The sequence below is a fragment of the Cottoperca gobio genome, unplaced genomic scaffold (genome assembly GCF_900634415.1).
Source record: "Cottoperca gobio unplaced genomic scaffold, fCotGob3.1 fCotGob3_30arrow_ctg1, whole genome shotgun sequence".
Lineage (NCBI taxonomy): Eukaryota > Metazoa > Chordata > Actinopteri > Perciformes > Bovichtidae > Cottoperca > Cottoperca gobio.
In genome coordinates, this window is record NW_021166920.1 from 679,128 (window position 1) to 700,084 (window position 20,957).

General features: G+C 43.5%; 2 protein-coding genes across 2 annotated transcripts in view; one reads left to right on the plus strand and one right to left on the minus strand.

Annotated features, from left to right (window-relative positions):
• Positions 1-15,160, minus strand: trmt1 (tRNA methyltransferase 1). Its single transcript, XM_029427334.1, is given in 18 exon segments — positions 1-288; positions 959-1,073; positions 1,657-1,776; positions 2,277-2,353; positions 2,507-2,615; positions 2,823-2,910; positions 3,043-3,175; positions 3,330-3,399; positions 3,521-3,604; positions 3,922-4,070; positions 5,740-5,852; positions 6,543-6,658; positions 6,929-7,116; positions 8,029-8,154; positions 8,156-8,206; positions 8,208-8,223; positions 9,771-10,091; positions 15,016-15,160. Coding segments are annotated over 18 exon segments (2,073 nt in total). The 5' UTR covers positions 15,138-15,160; the 3' UTR covers positions 1-213.
• nacc1b (nucleus accumbens associated 1, BEN and BTB (POZ) domain containing b) overlaps positions 14,883-20,957 on the plus strand; it is a 16,343-nt gene continuing 10,268 nt past the window's right edge. Inside the window, 1 exon segment of the mRNA XM_029427335.1 lies at positions 14,883-15,157. The gene's annotated coding sequence lies outside the window, so the exon portion shown is untranslated.

Consider the following 20,957-nt stretch of genomic DNA (forward strand, 5'->3'; position numbering starts at 1 on the left):
AACCTTTAAAGTCAGCGTGAGGACTTTATTGGACTGAACCAGTCAAAACAAAAAAGCTCTGGCGTAAGACTTTTACATCTGCAGTGTTCGGTTGTTGTGCCTTTCCAAATACAATCTGATTGTATTGCGTCACTCACTTTATCCAGGCTACACCGGGCCAATCAAACTCCAGGAAGAACATTTAAAAAGAAAAAACTAATTCAGCAGATGGAATCATTCCATTGTGTCTTCTTTCGTCTGCTCCAGGCTGTGAGAGTAGCTGCATTTGTCTCCATTTGTGCAAGTCCCCTGAAAAACAAAACAATTGCAACATAAATAATACTCAGATGGTCAAAAGGTAAACGTTGGCTGCAGCCGGTGGAAGCACTCAGCGTCCTGCAGCGTGTCTGCTTCTTCATCTCCCACCAGGGACATCAAGACTTTGTAATTATTTAAGTAACGTCTCCTTTTAATCCTGAGGCACTTCTGCTGCCAACATTACAAATAAAGAACACGTGCTGATGACCCTATAAGACGGACGTGTTAATATTGATTTGTGCAGCTTTAAAAGTCATGAACACTAAAATCGTGCATAGAGTCAAATGTAACTCAGAACAAGTCTTTCTCCAAGTGCTGCAACAGAACCACATGTTTCTTCTCTTTCTTCCTAGAATGGTCTTGTGAATAAATCATTAATCATTAATGCTCGTCTCCACTAGGAAAAGAAATGAGTCGGTCGGACTTTTCTAGGAAGAATAAATAACACGGTTGTTATTTGTGAGGACTTTGATACACAGGAAGGAACGTGTCTCAAGTTTAGAGCTGAATTCAAGAGTTCCACCTGTAGCAACGTCTTCCGGAGGGTTAGTGTTTAGTATTTAGTGTTTAGGGAAGGGTTTAGTGTTTAGGGAAGGGTTTAGGGAAGTGCAGGAAAGATGTGGGACGTATTCGGATCCTCAGAGGCTGAAGATGAACTGACCTGTCGGAACTTCTTGCAGTGAGACGTTTTAAACTCTGACGAGTCTGTGAGCTGGTTCTTTCTCTTGTTCTGGCACTTCTTCCTCTTGTCATCCAGGCTCGTAGAGATACCGCCACTGGAGAGGAGAGAGGAGTGGAGCAAAGGTTAGAGATGGGTGGTGGAGGAAAGGTGGAGGACGGAGATTGAGAGGGGAAGAAAGAAGGTAGGCAGGACATAAAGAAGATGCAAGAAGGACGAGTTTCCTTCAACAACTTACCTGACGACCAAAACCACATAAATATGATTGTGAAGAACTGAACATTTGTCTAAATTGATGTTTTGAATAAGAAATTAAGTTTTTCATGCAAACATTTAGCCAATAGTTATTAATAATGTACAGACTCGTTGTGTTGATGAATTAAGGTTTGAAATTTATTCTTAGCGGCTTTTAAACACAAAGAAAATGTTGCAGAATTCTAAATCCATTTAATCACATTAAAGAAGTTGTGTCTAAATAACTTATTTTAATAATCGATTAATCTAAAGATTATTTTTTAGATTAATCGTTTGGTCAATAAAATGTCAGAAAATAGTTTTGAGTGAAGTTTTTAAATGCAGGAAAAATTACTGAGAGAAATGTCTCTGCCTATTGACAAATCTATTAGTTATAGGATCGATACAACTGGTGTGTGTGTGTGTGTGGCGGTCTGGTTAGTTACCCAGTTTTGGCTCGAGCTTTAGGTCCCCAGAAGGCCTGCGGATTCTCCTGGAACCGGGTCAGGTGCCGTTTACGGGACTGCGGGTTGGCGTCCTCCCTCACAGTGAAACAGGCTTCTGTGCTACACACACACACACACACACACACACACACACACACACACACACACACACACACACACACACACACACACACACACACACACACACACACACACACACACACACACACACACACACACACACGTCAAGAATCAGAATGTGGTTTCACATACAAAGAATTTGCTTTGGTGTGTTCGAGTCACAGACAAATAAACGTAGAATAGAAATAAATGTTTTAAGAATATGTACAATGTAACTTTGTAGCTGGTCAGGAATGTGCAACAATATGTTTTTAGGGAATATAGAAACGTTTACAGTATTGGGAACAAAAATAATAAAGTTTTTGTGAATATCGTTAAATGTAAATAAACGTTAAATAAAGTCAGTGGAATCGGCTTTATGAATGTTCCAGGTCAGTCTCTGTGTTACTTCTTTAACAACAGCATCAACTATCAATATTCATTTGATATTGTGGACCTGAGTAACGTGTTGGACTTCCAGGTGTGGGACGGGGTCTCACCTGGGCTCAGTGGAGAGGATCTTGAAGGCGGGGCTAGTCTCTGACAGCTTCTCTCTCTTCACAGGATTGGACTTCTCCTGTGGCGGACGACCAATCAGACACGTGAGTAAAACGATGCATCGTGTGATTCAGGAGACTCGATGCAATGCTAAAAAACTGGCGCACGCACTCAAATACGGGGGGGGGTTTACACTGATTAAAAATAGCTGTAGTAGTTCTTTAATGTTTACCCAGCATCGCATGATGTCCCAGATGAACGCAGGAGGCGCGGATGTCTTGATGGCGTTCTTACAGGCGTGAGAGAGAGACACCTTGTGACCGGCGTGCAGCAGAGCCGACCTGCAGAGAGGGTCAGTAATAGAGAACATTAATAACAAGAGCGTGTCAGCGTTTCAGAGGGATTAACCAAAACAAGAAGCTGAAAGAGGCTAAAAGGTGCCATAGAACACCTTTTAATATGCAGCGTCACTGCTCTCGATCATGTAGTTTAACCACCGATGGTTCTCATCTGTGCTCTCGAGCTTCATGACTCTGGTGTGTGTTTACCTGAACTGGAGCAGGGGGGGGGTGTTGCAGTGTATCGTGCTGCTCAGGCTGTCCACCGTGTAATAAAGAGGCGCGTCTTCCAACTCCTGAAACAAACATCAGCAGGACGTAGTAACCGGAGCCGTCAGTCAGGAAGACAGAGTGACACAATGACATGTTACCCGATGCAACTACCCCCCCCCCCGCCTGAGAATAAGACACAGGATGAAATGAATACCTCCTGTCACCATGCTCAGCATGCCCTCAATGCGCTTCGACGTCCCGAAGCGGGACGGGTTCCCCGACACCGCAGACAGAACCTTCTGGACAAATGCCAAGTCGTGGATAGGCTCCGCCCAGATGGGACCTCCCAGCTGCAGGGAGGACGCAAACATTGTATTGTACGTGTTTAACCTGCCAACAAAGGGCATCCTGGGTAAAAATATGACATTAGGTGTAAATGCTGAGAATATACAATATAAGGAAGTGTAACTTTAGAACTACAAATACAAAACGTGTGTGCGTTACCTGATGTCTCTGTCCACAGAGGTCACACTCTGGTCCAACTGGGGGTCCGGTGGCAGCCGAATACTTCATACTGAAATCAGAGTGAGTTCTTTACTACACACACACACACACACACACACACACACATATGCATATAAAACAAATCCTGGACTAATGACGGCGCTACACAAAGTGATGACAGTTCGTCTTACTGTTTCCCGTTGTTCGTTCTTCTGCCCAGTCTCTGTAAGTGGAACGAGCCGCAGCCGACACAGTTGTACACCAGAGCCTGTTTACTGCAACACAAGGTGCGAAACAAACTGAGTGCAAGATGTAAAAACGTGTTTGTGTGTTTAACTGCTGAGCATATGTCACAAATAACCATTTCTGAGCGAGCGTGTCTGCTGTGTGCCGTGTGTGCATACATGCACCTGCACAGCTGTTTCTATGGATACAAGCACGTTAACGCTACATCCTGTTTGTAAAACTGTAATTACACGATTTGTTTGGCTTTTAAATCTTCTTACAATCAAGTAAATAATCACGTTTACAAGTTCTCACCGAGTGCTAGTGCCATTATTTTTAGTGTGTGTGTGTGTGTGTGTGTGTGTACCTGGCTGAGTTTTTGACTGTGGCCTGTCCTGTGAAGACGCGTACAAAGACCCGGATGTAAAAGTCGACGCTGACGGACAGCAGGGGCCGGATGTATCGCTGGTACACCCCTGCCCTCTGGTCCAAACTGTGCAGGATGATACGAAGAGCCTGCAAAGAAGCACACGCGTCATTTCTTTGTTTTCTTGATGTGACAGGTTTGATTGTTTTGGATCATGAGAAGAGTGACCGAGCAAGAGGCCGTAGGACCAGAGTGAAACTGGAACCGCCGTTTAATCGCTGGACTTGTGAGTCATATTAGTCGCTGTTTCGCTGTGTTGTTGCACTTGCCTGCTTGTCTGTTAGTAATCCTAACAAATGCACGTGTACAGCGGTCCATACTATGAAAGCGGTGTCAAAGTGAAAGCACTCTGAACCTGTAGAGGCGCTACATCACAATAAAATACGGAATCTTGCATAATGTAAAGAAACGAGAAGGAAGAGCTGCGGGAGGAGAAGAGGTGCAGGAGAAGAAGAGGGGAGGGAGAAGAAGAGGTGCGGGAGGGAGAAGAGGTGCAGGAGAAGAAGAGGGGAGGGAGAAGAAGAGGAGGGAGAAGAAGAGCTGCGGGAGAAGATGAGGTGCAGGAGAAGAAGAGGTGCGGGAGAAGAAGAGGAGAGAGGAGGCGGAGAGAAGAAGAGGAGCGGAGGGAGAAGAAGAGGAGCGGGAGGGAGAAGAAGAGGGGAGGGAGAAGAAGAGGGGAGGGAGAAGAAGAGGTGCGGGAGAAGAAGAGGAGCGGGAGGGAGAAGAATCGGAAGAAAAAGGTGCGGGAGAGAAAGAGGTGCGGGAGAAGAGAGAGTTGTCGGGACGGAGGGAGAAGAAGAGGGTGGCGGGGAGATAAGACTAATAAGAGGTGCGGTGAGAAGAGAGGTGCTGGAGAAGAAGAGGTGCGGGAGGGAGAAGAAGAGGTGCGGGAGGGAGAAGAAGAGGTGCGGGAGAAGAAGAGGTGCGGGAGAAGAAGAGGTGCGGGAGGGAGAAGAAGAGGTGCGGGAGGGAGAAGAAGAGGTGCGGGAGGGAGAAGAAGAGGTGCGGGAGGGAGAAGAAGAGGAGGGAGAAGAAGAGGAGGGAGAAGAAGAGGAGGGAGAAGAGAGAGGGAGAAGAAAGGTGCGGAGAGAAGAAAGTTGGAGTGCTGAGAAGAAGAGAAGAGGTGCGGGAGGGAGAAGAAGAGGAGAGAGAAGAAGAGGAGGGAGAAGAAGAGGTGCGGGTGAAGAAGAGGAGGGAGAAGAAGAGGAGGGAGAAGAAGAGGAGGGAGAAGAAGAGGTGCGGGGGAGGGAGAAGAAGAGGAGGGAGAAGAAGAGGTGCGGGAGAAGAAGAGGTGCGGGAGGGAGAAGAAGAGGTGCGGGAGGGAGAAGAAGAGGTGCGGGGAGAAGAAGTCGAAGTGCGGGAGAAGAAGAGGTGCGGGAGGGAGAAGAAGAGGAGGGAGAAGAAGAGGTGCGGGAGGGAGAAGAAGAGGTGCGGGAGAAGAAGAGGTGCGGGAGAAGAAGAGGTGCGGGGAGAAGAAGAGGAGGGAGAAGAAGAAGCGGTCAGCCGGGAGGAGCGAAGGAAGAGGAGGGAGAAGAAGAGGTGCGGGTGAAGAAGAGGTGCGGGAGAAGAAGAGGTGCGGGAGAAGAAGAGGTGCGGGTGAAGAGGTGCTTCGCCAACTTGTAGCCTCAGGCCAGAATCCATGACAACATTTACTGTCGGACACACACAGCTTCACAAAGGATCATGGTGACATGTCTGTGCACGTACTCTGTGTGCGTGTGCGTGTGCGTGTGCGTGTGCGTGTGCGTGCGCGCTCACCATCTCGTGACAGTATTTGGCTTTGATGGAGACGGAGCCGTACTTGCTGTAGCAGGTCTCTCCACTGTTTCCTGCCATCACCGCCATGTCTGTACATGTTATACACAGCAGACCTGAGGACAGAGACACAAAGGGACGAGCGGTGAATATTAAAGACTCCCTGTAACCTGTGCCTCACAAAGCTGAGAACATTATATATTATTAACCTTTTAACAAACTTCCCTTCTGATCATCACGATCAGACATCATGTTCCCAACGTTAACACTTTAAATACAGCCACTGTTTTATACTGAAGAGAAGAAAACACACATTTCATTTATTAAATAGATAAAAGTGCAATTTAGATTTAATGTGGCGTTTGTTTTAAGCTCCTGGTTGCCCCACACGGGTGGTGGTGCAGATGGTGTCTGATAGCTCATCATCTGACCCAACTGTCAACTGGACTTTATGCCTTTGTAGTGTTTTAAATGTCATGAATTTGCATGAATGTCAATCAAATCCATACGGAAAATGGTAAAATAAAGTATTTCAGGGAAGTGTTAGTATTGAGCAGAATTCCTGTTTTATGCTTTCATCTGAAAAAGAAAAGCATTTTAAGCTCCGACAACTTCCTTTTTTGTAATTAGCGTTTCCAGTTTTAACACCCAGATCGGTCGACCCGGCTGCTCGCGATAACTTTCCCCAGAAGCTCTTGATGTTCTTCACATCAGACTTTCACAGATGACAGTCGCAGACAGTCCTGCTGTTATTTGGAGCAGACGCAGAATGAAAAGCTGAATTATTGCCAGATTGAAATACCCACCTCCCTCGCTGACGGCCTGCACAGCAGCATCCAAGAAGGAAGACGGGCTCCCATAGGGATCCAGATCAATGACGTCGTAACGCTCCTTCTTCCCTCGCATCTCGTACATCAGCATACTGGAGAAGAATGAAAAAGGAGGTCATCCATGACCACCGAGAGAAGGGTTCGACGTAAAGACAGAATTTAAAAGTGGAGCAGAGGAAGATGAGGAGATTAGTTCAGAGGAACGGAAGAAGAGAGGCGTGAAGAAAAGGGACAAAAGAGTTCATAACAGAAGAGCGAAGGGATGAAGAGAACAAGAGGTCGAAGGTGAAGACGGGACAAGCGTTGGATAAACACAGCAAATCAGCGAGGCGGATAAATAACAGAGGCGTCAGTGATCGTACCTGGCGTCCCTGCAGCTGGCCCGGAGCAGGTGGCCGACTCCGTTGTACTCGGCGTTCCTGGCGATCAGCGCCGCAGCCTTGGTGGAGAAGTCATTGGCGGTGACGCTCTGCAGGCCCGGGACTTCCAGAGCGAAACGCACCGAGCGCAAACCCGAGGCCGCCAGACCCTCCAGCACACGAAGACCGCGCTGAGGGGGGGTCAAAGGGAGCACTCTTAAAGCTGCATGAACAGACTTGTTTTTAGCCACTTGGGGGGGGGGGTAAAGTTAGCAAGATGGCGCCGATTTAAACGGATGACACAGAGCAGCATTAGCATTCATTTAGAGCCCTCTAGTGTTCAACGCAAGGGAACGCATCTCTTTACTAGCTAGTTAGCGCTCACGTCACAGAGCATGAGCGCTAACTTCAGTGGAAGCATTCGTACACAGAGCGATGTGCAAGTCAGCTCTGCTCTCGTCTTATCTGGTTCTTCAGCCACATGCTCCGCCATCTTCAGCCTCTAGGACTTGATTTACTGCGGGTTCATTTGAGCCCCTTCACTGAAAGCGGCTGCCTGCTTTGTGTTCATCACTAGCTCCTTTCACATGCAAGTCGTCATTTGATCCATTGTGTCATTAAAAAATGTTGATTATAGCTTTAAAGCTGCAGTAACACAGGATGTTTGAACTGTTGTCATGTTTCTTATTTCTGTAATTCAGTAGCTGGAGATCCGTCCAAAGAGCTCGAAGCACCAACACTGGCTGAACATCTTCTGCGGTGAGCAGCAGGACAACAGTCAGGTCTTTACTGACATCTAATGACTTTATTTCAACATAATGAAACCCTGAAAAAGTGATGCAATAACCTCTCTACCACTGTGTTCCACCAGAGTGTGAAATTACCTTGAGAAACATTAACATAAGTCATTTTATGGAATCCCTTATCTAAACGGCTTTAGCATGGGAGACCCCAGAGGGACTCAAAGCAGTGACCCTGACGGTGTTAGAACTACTCAACCACCGGCCTGAAGACATCTGTCTGGCTTTACTTTCTCTACTTTTCAGTTTTGGTCACCGTTGATCCCAGTTAGCGATAATAAAATGCTACTTCCTCCAACGTACTTCACATTTCTCCCCCACTGTTGCAGTTACAGCTGGAGGCTCGTCTCCGTTTCTCTCCTCCGTCTCTACGTCGGCCTCATTCGTCTCCTCTGACAGAGAAACCACCACCCTCTCTTTCTCTCCTGGGCACCACCACCTTCACGCCGCGCTGAAGGCCAGCAGAATCTCTGGCAAACTCTTGTGATCACAGCACATCTGGGGAGACAATGGAATTTTTACATTATATAAATAGAGAGGAAATAAAATATAAGATAAAAATAAAGAGGGATAAGGAATACAGAGAGAGAGAGAGAGAGCATATAAAATATAAATATAAGAAATGAAGATAAGATAAGACAGAGAGAGATAGGATATAATAGAGAAATGAAGAAATAGAGATAAAGAAGAAGAAGAAAATAGAGAGATAAGGAGAGAGAGAAGAAGAGATAGAGAGAAACTAGAAGGGGGGTGAGAGAGAGAGGAGAGAAAGCGAAAGATTGAGAGAGAAGTATGAGGAGAGAGAAAGGGAAGAGAAAGAGAGTATAGAAGAGAGAGAGAGATAGAAAGGAAAGAGAGAGAAAAGAATAGAGAATAAAGAGAAAGAAGAAGGAGAGAGGAGAGAGGGAGAGAGAGAGAGAGAGAGAGAGAGAGAGAGAGAGAGAGAGAGATGAGAGGAGAAAGAGAGAAGAGAGAGAGAGAGAAAGAGAGAGAGTCGAAGAGAGAGAGAGAGAAGAGATAGAGGAGAGAGGAGAGAGAAGAGAGAGAGAGAGAAGAGAAGAGAGGAGAGAGATAGAGAGATATCTCTCTCTCTAGAGAGATCTCTCTCTCTCTCTATAGAAAGATAGATAAAGAAAGAGAAATTCCCTATCTCTAAATCTCTCTCTCCCTCTCTAAAAAGATCTATCTATAAATATATCTCTAGATATCTCTATATCTATATCTCCTAGATCTATATTCTTCTTACTATTAAAAAATTCTATTTCTCTCTATTATGAAAAATGTGTTTTTATATAATATAAATAATATATTGTTATATAAAATATATATTATAGAAAAAAATATATATATTTTATATAACAATATATTATTTATATTATATAAAAACACATTTTTATATATATATAAAAAAACACATTTATATATCTATATACACACACACACACTTTATCAATCCCGAGGGAAATTCAGTTGCAGAATTAACAATATGACGTGAAGACAAATTTTGATGAATCTTTATAGAGTCGTCTTTCTTTGTCTATTTCTGTGAAGCATGAAAAATTAATTCCTGTCTGGATTTCCTGCCAAATTCGACGGCATTTCATATGTAGGATGTAGGTGGTGCTACAACAACATACGGGCGTTAACGGGTCAACTCCAACACCCAGCACGCTGATTCACTGTTAGATATATTGTATTATTGGAGCCACACGATGTTGCACCATTGCTCATTTCAACACACTCACTTCAGGTATGACGTTCATGGGGGTTTACTAATGTGAGCACACTTTGGACTTACAGAATATTGCAGAGCAACTGGCATCTTTACTTCTGCTGCTGTTACACTACATTTAGCAGTAGATCTGCACTAGTTCTCACAAAGATAACACTGACTTTGTTATTATTTGTTGTCTCTACAGTGACGAAGGCTCATACGGGTCATTCACTACCAACTCAACAAGACCTCACAGGTGATGTGAAAACTTCCATTAAAGTCATGCCACCTTAGGAGACTAAAGGCTTAAGCAGACGATGTTTATGCTTACGTCAAATCTCTGTTAAACTCCTGGACCGGGTTGTAAAACACCTCGTTAGCACTGGGAAACAAGATGGCCGCCTTGCCCTCCTTGACCACCGTCTCCCCGGGCAGCAGTCCTACAGGAAGAGTCTTCTCCGTGTCTGCGTCTTCAGCCGCAGTGGGAGGAGGTTTGTCGGCGGGAACCTCGCAGGCGGTTTTTATCGGCTCCATGGATCTCAGCGTCCTGCTCCACCCAAACGTCCGTCTGTCAGAATGGATACGGGGAGGATGCAGATGATGGGAGATGATGAGGGGCCGAGCTGTCCGCACCAACATGAAGGTACACCACCTGGACAAAGACAGAGGACACGTCTGAACGTTAACTGTCTGCAGTGTGTGTGTGTGTGTGTGTGTGTGTGTGTGTGTCCACGACATACTGCAGAACTAGCCACTAGCATAACCCAAATTGAAATGCAAATGAACAGAAGTTGTGGGGGTAATAACTAACTAATACCTTTTGAATAACACAAGGTATGATGTTACATGCATTACACCTCACAGCACTTGATGGTCAATATTTTCAAAATTGCTACTAAATAAAATGCTAGGATTTAAAAGCAATAAAAAGCTTGCAACCCCATGGGACATAAAACAGCCATGCTTTCATTTAGTGACTTCTTTTCCATCCAAATGTGTTGTTTTGACCAAACAATACCCGAAAACATTACATTTGCATTGATATTAAAGCAGAATAAAACAGCAAATCCTTACATTTCACAGAGAATAGTTGCCACTTTAAGTACATTGACATTTGGAGTGAGAATATTTGTGGCTACATTAAAAAACAACTTCACCTTTTAACCCAAAATGATGCGTAATGTTATTTCTCACCAGTAAAGCTATTAGCTCGTTTGCTAGCTATGCTAATGGTTATAAACAGATTTACCTGTGACACCTCCCTCTGCGCAGACTGTGCTTGTCTTATGTGTCGGGGGGGGGTTCATGTAAAGGTGATGGACTGGCAGGTAACTGATGTATCTGCTACAGTGTAGACTCCAGGCTACTCTCACGTTAGCACCGCTCTTTTAATACAGCCATGGTTAGCACATGGAGGCGGCCATGTTTGGAGCGTCTCTACGGGAACCCGCACGGCCAGTAAAAGCGAAGCGAAGTCCCCTCCAGGCAGAGCCGTGTAATGTCAGGGAAACTTGGTGTAACGTAAGGACAAGAGGAAGAGGGGTCGATCAAACAGCCGCTGCACACACACACTGGCCTACTTTCCCCCGCAGTGAACATGTGAGGACACTGGAAAACACATCAGCGTGCTTTCATGAATAATCTAATTTAATCTCACCGTGCCTGAAGTTCACGATGCATTCGGCTAAACATAGCCTATGGATTAACCAAAACAGCCTGGACCTGTGATGTGGGGATAGAAAGTGCCTTAGAGGAAATAAGGTCAAAGCAGGTCAGCGCTGAGCATGTCAGGCTGGATGCGGGAACAATAAAGGGAATTGAGCTCGTTGTGGTACGATGCTATTTAAGGACAATCAGTCAATTAGATTCTTTGAGTTGCTTAGTGTTCATAAAAAATAGGAATTTATTTCATGTGCAAAATAATCACACACACATATATATATATATATATATATATATATATATATATATATATATATATATATATATATATATATATATATATATATTCTGTTTGTTTAGTTTGTCCTTCAGGTAAATCATCAAACAGGAGTTATGTGTTATTATCACTGCAGTGAGCGAGGCTGGATTACCAAATAAGCAAAGTGCAGGGGCCCTGACATATGCAGTTTTACTGTGTATTTAGTTTGTCAAATGAATTTGGAAGTATTCACCATAAGAACAATATAAACTGACGTCATGTTTCCTGCTTTATTACCCAATGAGTCAAAATCCCAGATTTCTGTTTTTGTGCTTATATGTTGCATATTCTCAAATTAATATATTAAATCAAATTGTTCTCCGGGCACAGGGAGTATTCCAGCTTTGAAAAGTGAGCACATTGCACAGGGAATGGGAAGGTAAAACAAATTACATTTACTCATGAGTTGTACAATTGTAAGACACAAGTGCAACTTTTATTTTACCCCATTTAAGAGGCAGAAATGATACTTTATACTCAACCAGCCTGCATTTATTTAACAGCTTTAACGTCTAACTTACAGATTCATAAGAAAACATGATCCTTTTTATTTAAACAGGGGGAAAAAGATGTATTGTTACAGAGTAAACTACCCAGACATGTAGTAATAATTCAAATGCATTGATCTGCTACATTCATGTCTACTGTTTACTCATTTAGTCCAGCAAAATGATGAACATATAGAGTTTATTCCTGAAACAGCATTTCCATTGAACCTGAACAACATCTTTTAATTGCTGCAGCCCTGCTGTAATGGAGCGCGTGTACCCTGTGGTTGAACACTTCTGCCTCACACATAGAAATGCATGAGCTACACTGAAAAGCAATGCGTCTATACATCCGAGCATGCCACGCTGTCGTCATCCACCACCACGCTGTTCCTTATTTAATATTTCGCATAAAATAGGACATGGAGGACCGTGGGTGAAAAAGAACAATGTGTCTCTACTGTATGCACACGCGCCTGCACATCTGGATGGGGGCGCTGTGGCGATAAATGCCCAGAGAGCGTGGCGCTATACATCTGACACAGGAGAATTATAGAGTTAATAGTATTTGGCATGACAGGGAGAGAGAGCGGGGAGCGCAGTGCCGTGGCTGAATGCAGTCTCATCCTGTTTAGTATTCACTGTGCGCAGCGCTTTGAGGCCCCGGAGGGCTCACCTGCCCGGAGTCTAGACGCACTATCACGCACATTGAGACATCGGGATCGAACCGGCGGCACGCAGCTCTACAGTCAGGAGGGAGTCGGTTCCGCCACCCAAGGGAGAGGACAGCCTGGTGAGTGGAGAGTGGGTTGAGTGGGTGGACTGGTGGGTGGGGCTCAGACAGACGGGTCGGCTGGGGACGCTGCCTGTCTACCTGCCTGCAGCGGCGCGTGAGCTCAACCCTGTAATCTACTCCCCTCAAATGTAATCTAATTACTTACAATAATGACATTACTCGTTACAGTAGGAAGGCATTGCACATATGTAGAATTTCAAAGCCTCTTTTAGGATGGATGCAAAATAAAATAATATCTCTCACCTTTGTTGTGACAGTATTTCCACGTGCACTAAAGTCAACTTTTCCACCCATTTAAAAAAAAAAAAGTTATTTTAAGTAGTCTGAGGAAAACAAATGGTATTGTTTGGAGGTGAGCCTGTATGTCCCCTTTAGCCATGCTATTAAAGGACATTGGTGCTTATGGATTTAATGAGGTCTATTGTGATAACTACCCACCTTTTACTTTGGTTCAGATTACGCACTTAACAAGATTTATTTTGTGTGACCGATGTGAAGTAATACCAGGTATGTGCATAGTTTAAATTGGAAAAAAAATAATAGTTTTTTAAAAATGGGAATACAATTAAAAGAACCATTTCCGTTTATCCTATATTGATGGGAAGCCGTCTGCCCCTCAATTAACATCCTCATTATTGGCATCGGAAACGACAGTAAGGTGTTAATTCATTGCAGCACTGGCAAAAGTAATGAGACGATGCAGAGTGCCTCCCCATCTGTCTGTCTGTCTACCTGTCTGTCTGTCTGTCTGTCTGTCTAGCCGATCGGTAGCTCTGCGATCTGTCTGCAACCCCTGGGAGAGTTAAAAAAAAATCCAAATCCCCGCTCTGCTCCTCTGTGTGTGTGTCGTCGCCCCCCCCCCCCCCCATCCTCCTCCTCCTCCACGATAGCTCTGCGCTCTCCGCCTCGCCTGCATGTGTGAGTGCGTGCGTGCCCCTGCCGCGCGCACGTGTGTGTATGTATAGTGCATGCATGAATTGTGTGCGTACTCCGGCTGCTGGTTGAGAGCTTACAGTCACAATGAATGGCTGCCTGTAGCGGAGCGGAGGGAAACACTACAGCGATTATTTCTGCGCTGGCCCTCCATTGAATCACTTTCCAGCGGAATACAGCCGAGGGGTGAGTGGAGCACGGCGGGTCACCGAGGACAACGGTTCGGGCTCGGCCGGCGAGACGGGTCGGTCAGTTGTCCCAGCCCCGAACTGTGTGTGTGTATGCGGCGGGGGGGTGCCTTCTTGAATTCGGATGGGTGAATTTGGATGGGTGGTGTATTTTCTGCGGTGGTGTGTTGAAGTGGGGGGTAAAGCTATTGTTATTTTATTGTTTTTTTTTTCCGGGGATGGGGTGGTAAAGTTGCGCTAGCTACTATGGGGGATGGGCTCATGGGGACAGACCAAACTTTAACCACTTCACCGGCTTCACTCATTCGTCGCCGGGGGCTGCCCCCCCCCCCTCTTTTCCTTCGGTAAGTGCTTTGAGTCCTGCGCTCTTCTTTCTCCTGCATTCCTGAACTTTCTTAAAAAAAACTACTTGGTGTTTGGGGGGGGGGGGGGGGGTGCAGTTTTTAAAAAATAATCTTAACGTGCTTAATTTGCATGGATTCGTTGATTCGCCCAATATCACAATGTCTTGTCGGTAAACGGGTTAAGGTTTTACAGCCAACCCCCTACTTTCCTTTCCCCTCCTCTCCCCTCTCGCCATGCCGGATCCATCCGTCCGTCTCGCCCACAGTTGCAGCGCATTTGTGTCCCGGGATGACCTGTTGATGTCGGCTAAAGATGGAGCTGTAGACCCCACTCTCCTCTCCGGTTAAAACCAATAACGCACATGAAGGTTCACATCGGAGCTGAAGTGAACGAAGCCTGTGTGGCTTCTTGAATCTCATGTTGGCGGATATTTAATTAATAATTTATTCGCTGTGATATATCATAAGCGACATTTTGGAGGGGAACAACGCGTGTCTGTCCCGGATCGGTAGCTGCCATTCGGCCGGGGGAGGAGGAGGGAACTCGGTCTAAACGGACATCACACCGCGCTGGCACGGAGGGGCCACGGGGATAGAGCTAAACTGCTAAATATTTTATCCCCTCGACTATTTTTGTGGTAGATTTCGTGCCCCCTGTTCCTCCGACGATAAACGTGTGCGTGTTTTGAGGAGAGGGGGGGGGGGGAGTTGAAACCGGGGTTGGCACAGCAGGTAAAGAAGAAGAGCTCTCTTTTTGTCCCTTTTTTTTCCGCTGCTGCCGCCCCCTCCCTCCGGTGAACGCACGCACGCACCGGCCCGGGCCAGCCGAGGACTCCCAAATCTTACCGGGCATCGAGGCTGGCACACGGCGGGGCACCGAGAGCTCTCTGTCCGCTCCGTCTGCCCTGCTGCCCCGCTGCTGTTGGCGGGCTCTGTTCCCCCTCCCGAGGCGTCCACCGCCGAGACATCGGCTCTGCTCGTCTTTCATGTGAGATTAATTGATGTATAATTAATGTGGATAAATAAAATGTATCCACATTAATTGAAGTTTAGGCTGTAGTCGTGCTCAAGGGAGGCTACACTGTAGCCACATCCTGGTGCTGTGTGCACGCGAGGCGGCAGGAGCAGCACCCCCAGCCTGTAATGTCCTTAAACTAAAGGCCACACACGGCTGGACTGCATCACATGTGATACAAAGGCATTTCTTGAGCTTGTATGTATAAATGTGTTTTCACTAATGGCAGTGTTAGCCTTAGCTTTAGCTTGCTACTTGCTAACAGGCCACCTTTAACCTCCCTGAAGCAGGAAACTGAGATCAGGTTGTGATTGATGTTGATATCACATGTCTGGGATAGTGTTGATTTAAATAGTTGCTTGGGTTGATTTAATGCCTGAGAGATGAGTGCAGTGATCAAGTTACTTTTTTGTGTGTGTGTGTGGGGGGGGGGGGGGGGGTCTGGTTGTTAGCTGGAGCATGTGGTTAAGTCTGCATAAAGTAGTTTATGGCACAGGAGAAGTAAAAAAAGTTGTAGAGGACACACACAGTTTAGCATCCAGTCAGAGCATATAATGGGGCACATGGGGACTGCAGGGCAAAGGTCAAGTGGTGTGAATTAACTCCCCTTTATGTTTTCTGGAAGTTGCCGTGACCTCTTTGACCTGCAAAGAGGAAAAAGGTGGCTGGTAGTGTGTCCTCGCGTGGCATCTCAACACTCCTCCAGCGAGTTGAGATCAGATCGGGCGAGCAGTCGCTCGGGTGGAAGGAGAAAAGTTTGTTTTTAGGCAACAAAAATACACTTTAAATTTAAAGTTTCATCACACAACCTCAGACTTTTCTGTGCTGCGTCTTTTTCTTTAGTTTATTGAGGGAAGGTTTTCTTCACACACATGCTTTGTCTTAGCAACGGCCTTCTTTATTATTCATACGATATTTTACACCTGGAAACAACCGCAGGCGTCTGCTATTGGTCGCGGAGAAGCTCCACTGGGACCTTTGTGTTTGCTCGCTCAAGGCCACTGGCAGTGCAGATGTTTGGGAGCAGACGGTGTGAATCCTCTCCGATCCAGTCCAGAGGTCAAATCCAGCAATTTTCTTTTTAATCTTAATCCTGCTGCCCTTTCAGGACACTTCGGTACTGCAACCTGTTTGATAGCATTTCTGATGCTAATTAAAGTTGTAATGTGTGTAAACAAAGACTCAGAAACTCATGGATAAAAATGCCACTTTGAGCCACTTGAGTTGAATAATAATTAGATTAATGTAACGCGTATTGATTTCTTAACATCGACACAAACTGTCGAGGCGCACTAATGTGTCGAGGCACAATGGCGACGACGTTTAAGTCAAAACATTATTGATTTGAACAAAACAAGCATTCGAAAATTAAACTTTTAATTCATACACTCGGGCGCTAATAGTGTTTTGACATAATGGCAACGTTATTCAGTTGAGAGTGTACAAAGTGCTCCCGATCCAATGAGCAGTCTGCAATCTTAATTGTTTCTTTTGTCCAGAGTGTTGCGGCCCAATTAATTAAGCCTGATAATATCGTAATGGCTGTTTGCACAATTAGTACTCAAACTCATTTTGGCAACTTTTAAGTTTCTTAATTGGACTGAAAACCTTTTTTTACTGTGAAGGTTTTATTTAAAATAAATATATACATGTGTAGTACTGGGATTGTAAATAGTCCTGCTTTACTCTGTCGTAGCCCACTGCCCTACTTACCATGTCTATATCTATCAAAACTAATGAGTTGCAATAAACCTAAAAATTAATTATGATGAAATGCTGATAGCCCTTTTATTCCCCGCGCTGCCCTTACGGAGGCGTTAGCAGCTCCGCACCTTTTCAACCTGCATCTATCATCAACTAGGGAAGGTGTGCTGAGCGTGCATTCACACCTGGAGGCTTCCCAATACTGCCGCCATCTTTTTATTGTTTGAAAGGAAAAACCTTCACATGCTCCTTTTACTAATGCCCCTCATAGACGTGGTGTTTACAATCCCAAGAGCGGCAGGTTTCCCAGATGCACTTCAACAACCACGAGGACATTATGTTTGTTATGATGTGTTCAGCTCAGATAAACTTAAAGCTGTCGCCGCCTACCGCAGAGCAAGAAAGGCTCAATATTCCATATTATTCTCATTTTTAATGGTGTAATAATGCAAGAACACCCTTTCAAAGTGCAATTATCTTTTATTTCTTAAGAATTAAATTGATATTTGGAATTGGAATGTGAAAAACATTAAAATATCCAAAATAAAACATAAATAAAATGGATTTTCGGGCCTTGTTAAGACACCCAAGTTGTTGACGTTCTTATGTGAACAAACACGCAGATAAACACAACAGGCAATATCAAGGTCAGCAACAATGATTGAGTTCAGGTCCATATATTGTACGATACGTCGATAACGTAATTATTGCGACAGATTTGGCCTGTTGAACACGAGAACAAATTCAATGCACAACACAAAATGGGCACAAATGGATTGTGCGTGTCTCTTCTATCCTTCTCCCCTTCAGAGTAACGCATCCTAAACCTGATCTCTTCTTAGTGATCCAATGCTTAATACATTTTCACATTTGTACTAGAAATGATCTGTTTTTTTTATTGGTGCAGGGATTTGAACCAGTGCCTTCTAGTGCTTCTCAGAGATGTTTGTGTCCTCGGGGTTTATGTTTTCTTTACATCATGTAAGGCCAGTTGTGCCGTGAGTAGATGGTGGTAACATTAAACTAAAGTGTAAGTTGTCCTGGTTGTTTGCTGCAGACTTGAGTCCTTCCTGTAGCAGGAGTGTGCAGAGAACGTCTTCCTCCTGCAGTGTGGCCCAGAGTGACAGCCAATCAGTGAGGGTGAACACAACGACCGCCCTGCGATACGCGCAGCTTGTCAACGACCGTCTCCGCTGTTTTCGCTCCACTCGTGATGAATTGCTCTAAGATTTCCTATGAGGGGATGCATTTCATGGCCATAAGCCGGAGCAGGTGTCAGTCGACCTTTCCTCCCTCACTGAATAGTGCACAGAAATATGTTTCACTGCTCTTACTCAGAACACAATATGATTTACTTTAAACACTACATATCAAATACTGAATCACATTTCTACCATGATGATTTGTAAAGGTTGCAGCTCAGAGTTGCACTTGTATTCAGACTTGGTGTGATGCATTCAAGTACTACACATAGTTTATATGTATATATATTAATCATGGCGTCTTGCAGCAACAAATCTGTTTTCTATGTTGATCAACTCAGAATGATTGACAACAATTATTATGTAATGTATTGAATAAAGACGACAAACATCTGCAGGCTGCAGCTGCTCCATTAGGATGACTTTCAGCTTTCTACTTCATATCGTTACACACTGAATCCCTTTTGGGTTAATTAAACGGCTGTTCAGGCAACGTAAGCACTTGGCAGTGGACACCTTGGGCTCTTGGAACTTGCATTGAGTTTGCAATCAGTCATAGAATAATGGATATTAATTGATAATGAAAGTCATGCAGCCTGAGTGAGGCAGCCTGCTGTACAGTATCTGGTGATTGTTTCTCTTTCTGTACAGCAGAGCTTCAATGATGAATAAATTATCTTTATATTTTTGGGCTGCAGCGAAAAGATTTTACTGACTAACTCGTTTGGCAATTATTGGTTTCTATATTTTGAAAATGACCCTTTTAGCAAAGCGTTAGTCTCCCAGAATCCCATAACGGGTCAGTTGTGACTGAATAACAACGCAGATCTTGACCTTCTCGTCAGGATGAATACTTTTGTTGGACGATATATAACAAAACTGTCATTTTACATTTCATGCCACTAATGTGTATTAATGCAAGTACACACTTTCAAAGAGCAAATACCTTTTAATCCTTAAGAATATTCAGACATTGGAATGTGAAAAAATATGAACATATCCTAAATAAATAAAACAAAATATATGAATATATCCTAAATAAATAAAACAAAATATATGAATATATCCTAAATAAATAAAACAAAAACAATGAATATAAATGACTCTCGGGTTTGTTAAGTAAAACTGTACTTAAATATTAAACATTTTAAAGTTCCTTCACAGGATTTTGTTTGTGCAAAGTAACGACACGTTTATAAGTTTGATATAAGTAACGACATGTGTTTATAGGTTTGATACAAGTAACGACATGTTTATGGGTTTGATACAAGTAACGACATGTTTATAGGTTTGATACAAGTAACGACATGTTTATAGGTTTGATACAAGTAACGACATGTTTATAGGTTTGATACAAGTAACGACATGTTTATGGGTTTGATACAAGTAACGACATGTTTATGGGTTTGATACAAGTAACGACATGTTTATGGGTTGATACAAGTAACGACATGTTTATAGGTTTGATACAAGTAACGACATGTTTATAGGTTTGATACAAGTAACGACATGTTTATAAGTTTGATACAAGTAACGACACGTTTATAAGTTTGATACAAGTAACGACACGTTTATAAGTTTGATACAAGTAACGACACGTTTATAAGTTTGATACAAGTAACGACACCTTTATAAGTAACGACACGTTTATTAGTTTGATACAAGTAACATGTTTATAAGTTTGATACAAGTAACGACACGTTTATGTGTTTGATACACGTAACGACACGTTTATAAGTTTGATATAAGTAACGACACGTTTATAAGTTTGATATAAGTAACGACACGTTTAAGTTTGATACAAGTAACGACACGTTTATAAGTTTGATATAAGTAACGACACGTTTAAGTTTGATACAAGTAACGACACGTTTATAAGTTTGATACAAGTAACGACACGTTTATAAGTAACGACACGTTTATAAGTTTGATACAAGTAACGACACGTTTATAAGTAACGACACGTTTATAAGTTTGATACAAGTAACGACACGTTTATAAGTTTGATATAAGTAAAGACACGTTTAGAAGTTTGATACAAGTAACGACACGTTTAAGTTTGATACAAGTAACGACATGTTTATAAGTTTGATATAAGTAACGACATGTTTATAAGTAACAACAACATTCTTCTCTCTTGCGGTTTAAACCCACACCGCTCACACGCCGGAGCTGTGGACGATACGTCGACATTGTAGAAAAGATCCCGGTCGTGTCCGAACATCGTGCGATAAGTCGATGATGTAACTAGCGTGAAAGACATTTTGCAAACTTAAAGAGATGTCCGATGTTTTCTTCTTGTCAGGAAGACTTGAGACGGTCTTTAGATTTGTGTTGAGTTTCGGATCAAAGTAATAGAAATTAATGAAATCTGTTGTCCCGTCCTCCCTGTGACCTTTTGGCTGCCGCACGATGTAGTTGAGGTCACTGTGCCTCGTCTACGACTCTTCCTCCTTTATGGAAGAACTTGGCACTAATGGTTATCGTGTAGTTTCCTGTAGTTATTTTGTTTTGGGTTGTAGCCAGAGTAGAAGCTCAACATCCTCCACGCTGAACCTGCTAATGTCCAAGAACTGAGCTGGTTCAGCATCGATCACATGAGGTGTTGATTATGTATCAAATGTATTTGTTTAGTCGACTACTAGTGACTCGTCCTTTTGTTCTCATCTGTTTGTTTCTGCTTCATCAAACAGCATTAAAGTAGTTCTGTGTGTGTGTGTATGTATATACATATATATATATATATATATATATATATATATATATCTATATATATATATATATATATATATATATATATATATATATATATAATATATATATATATATATATATATATGTATATATTACTATATATATATATGTGT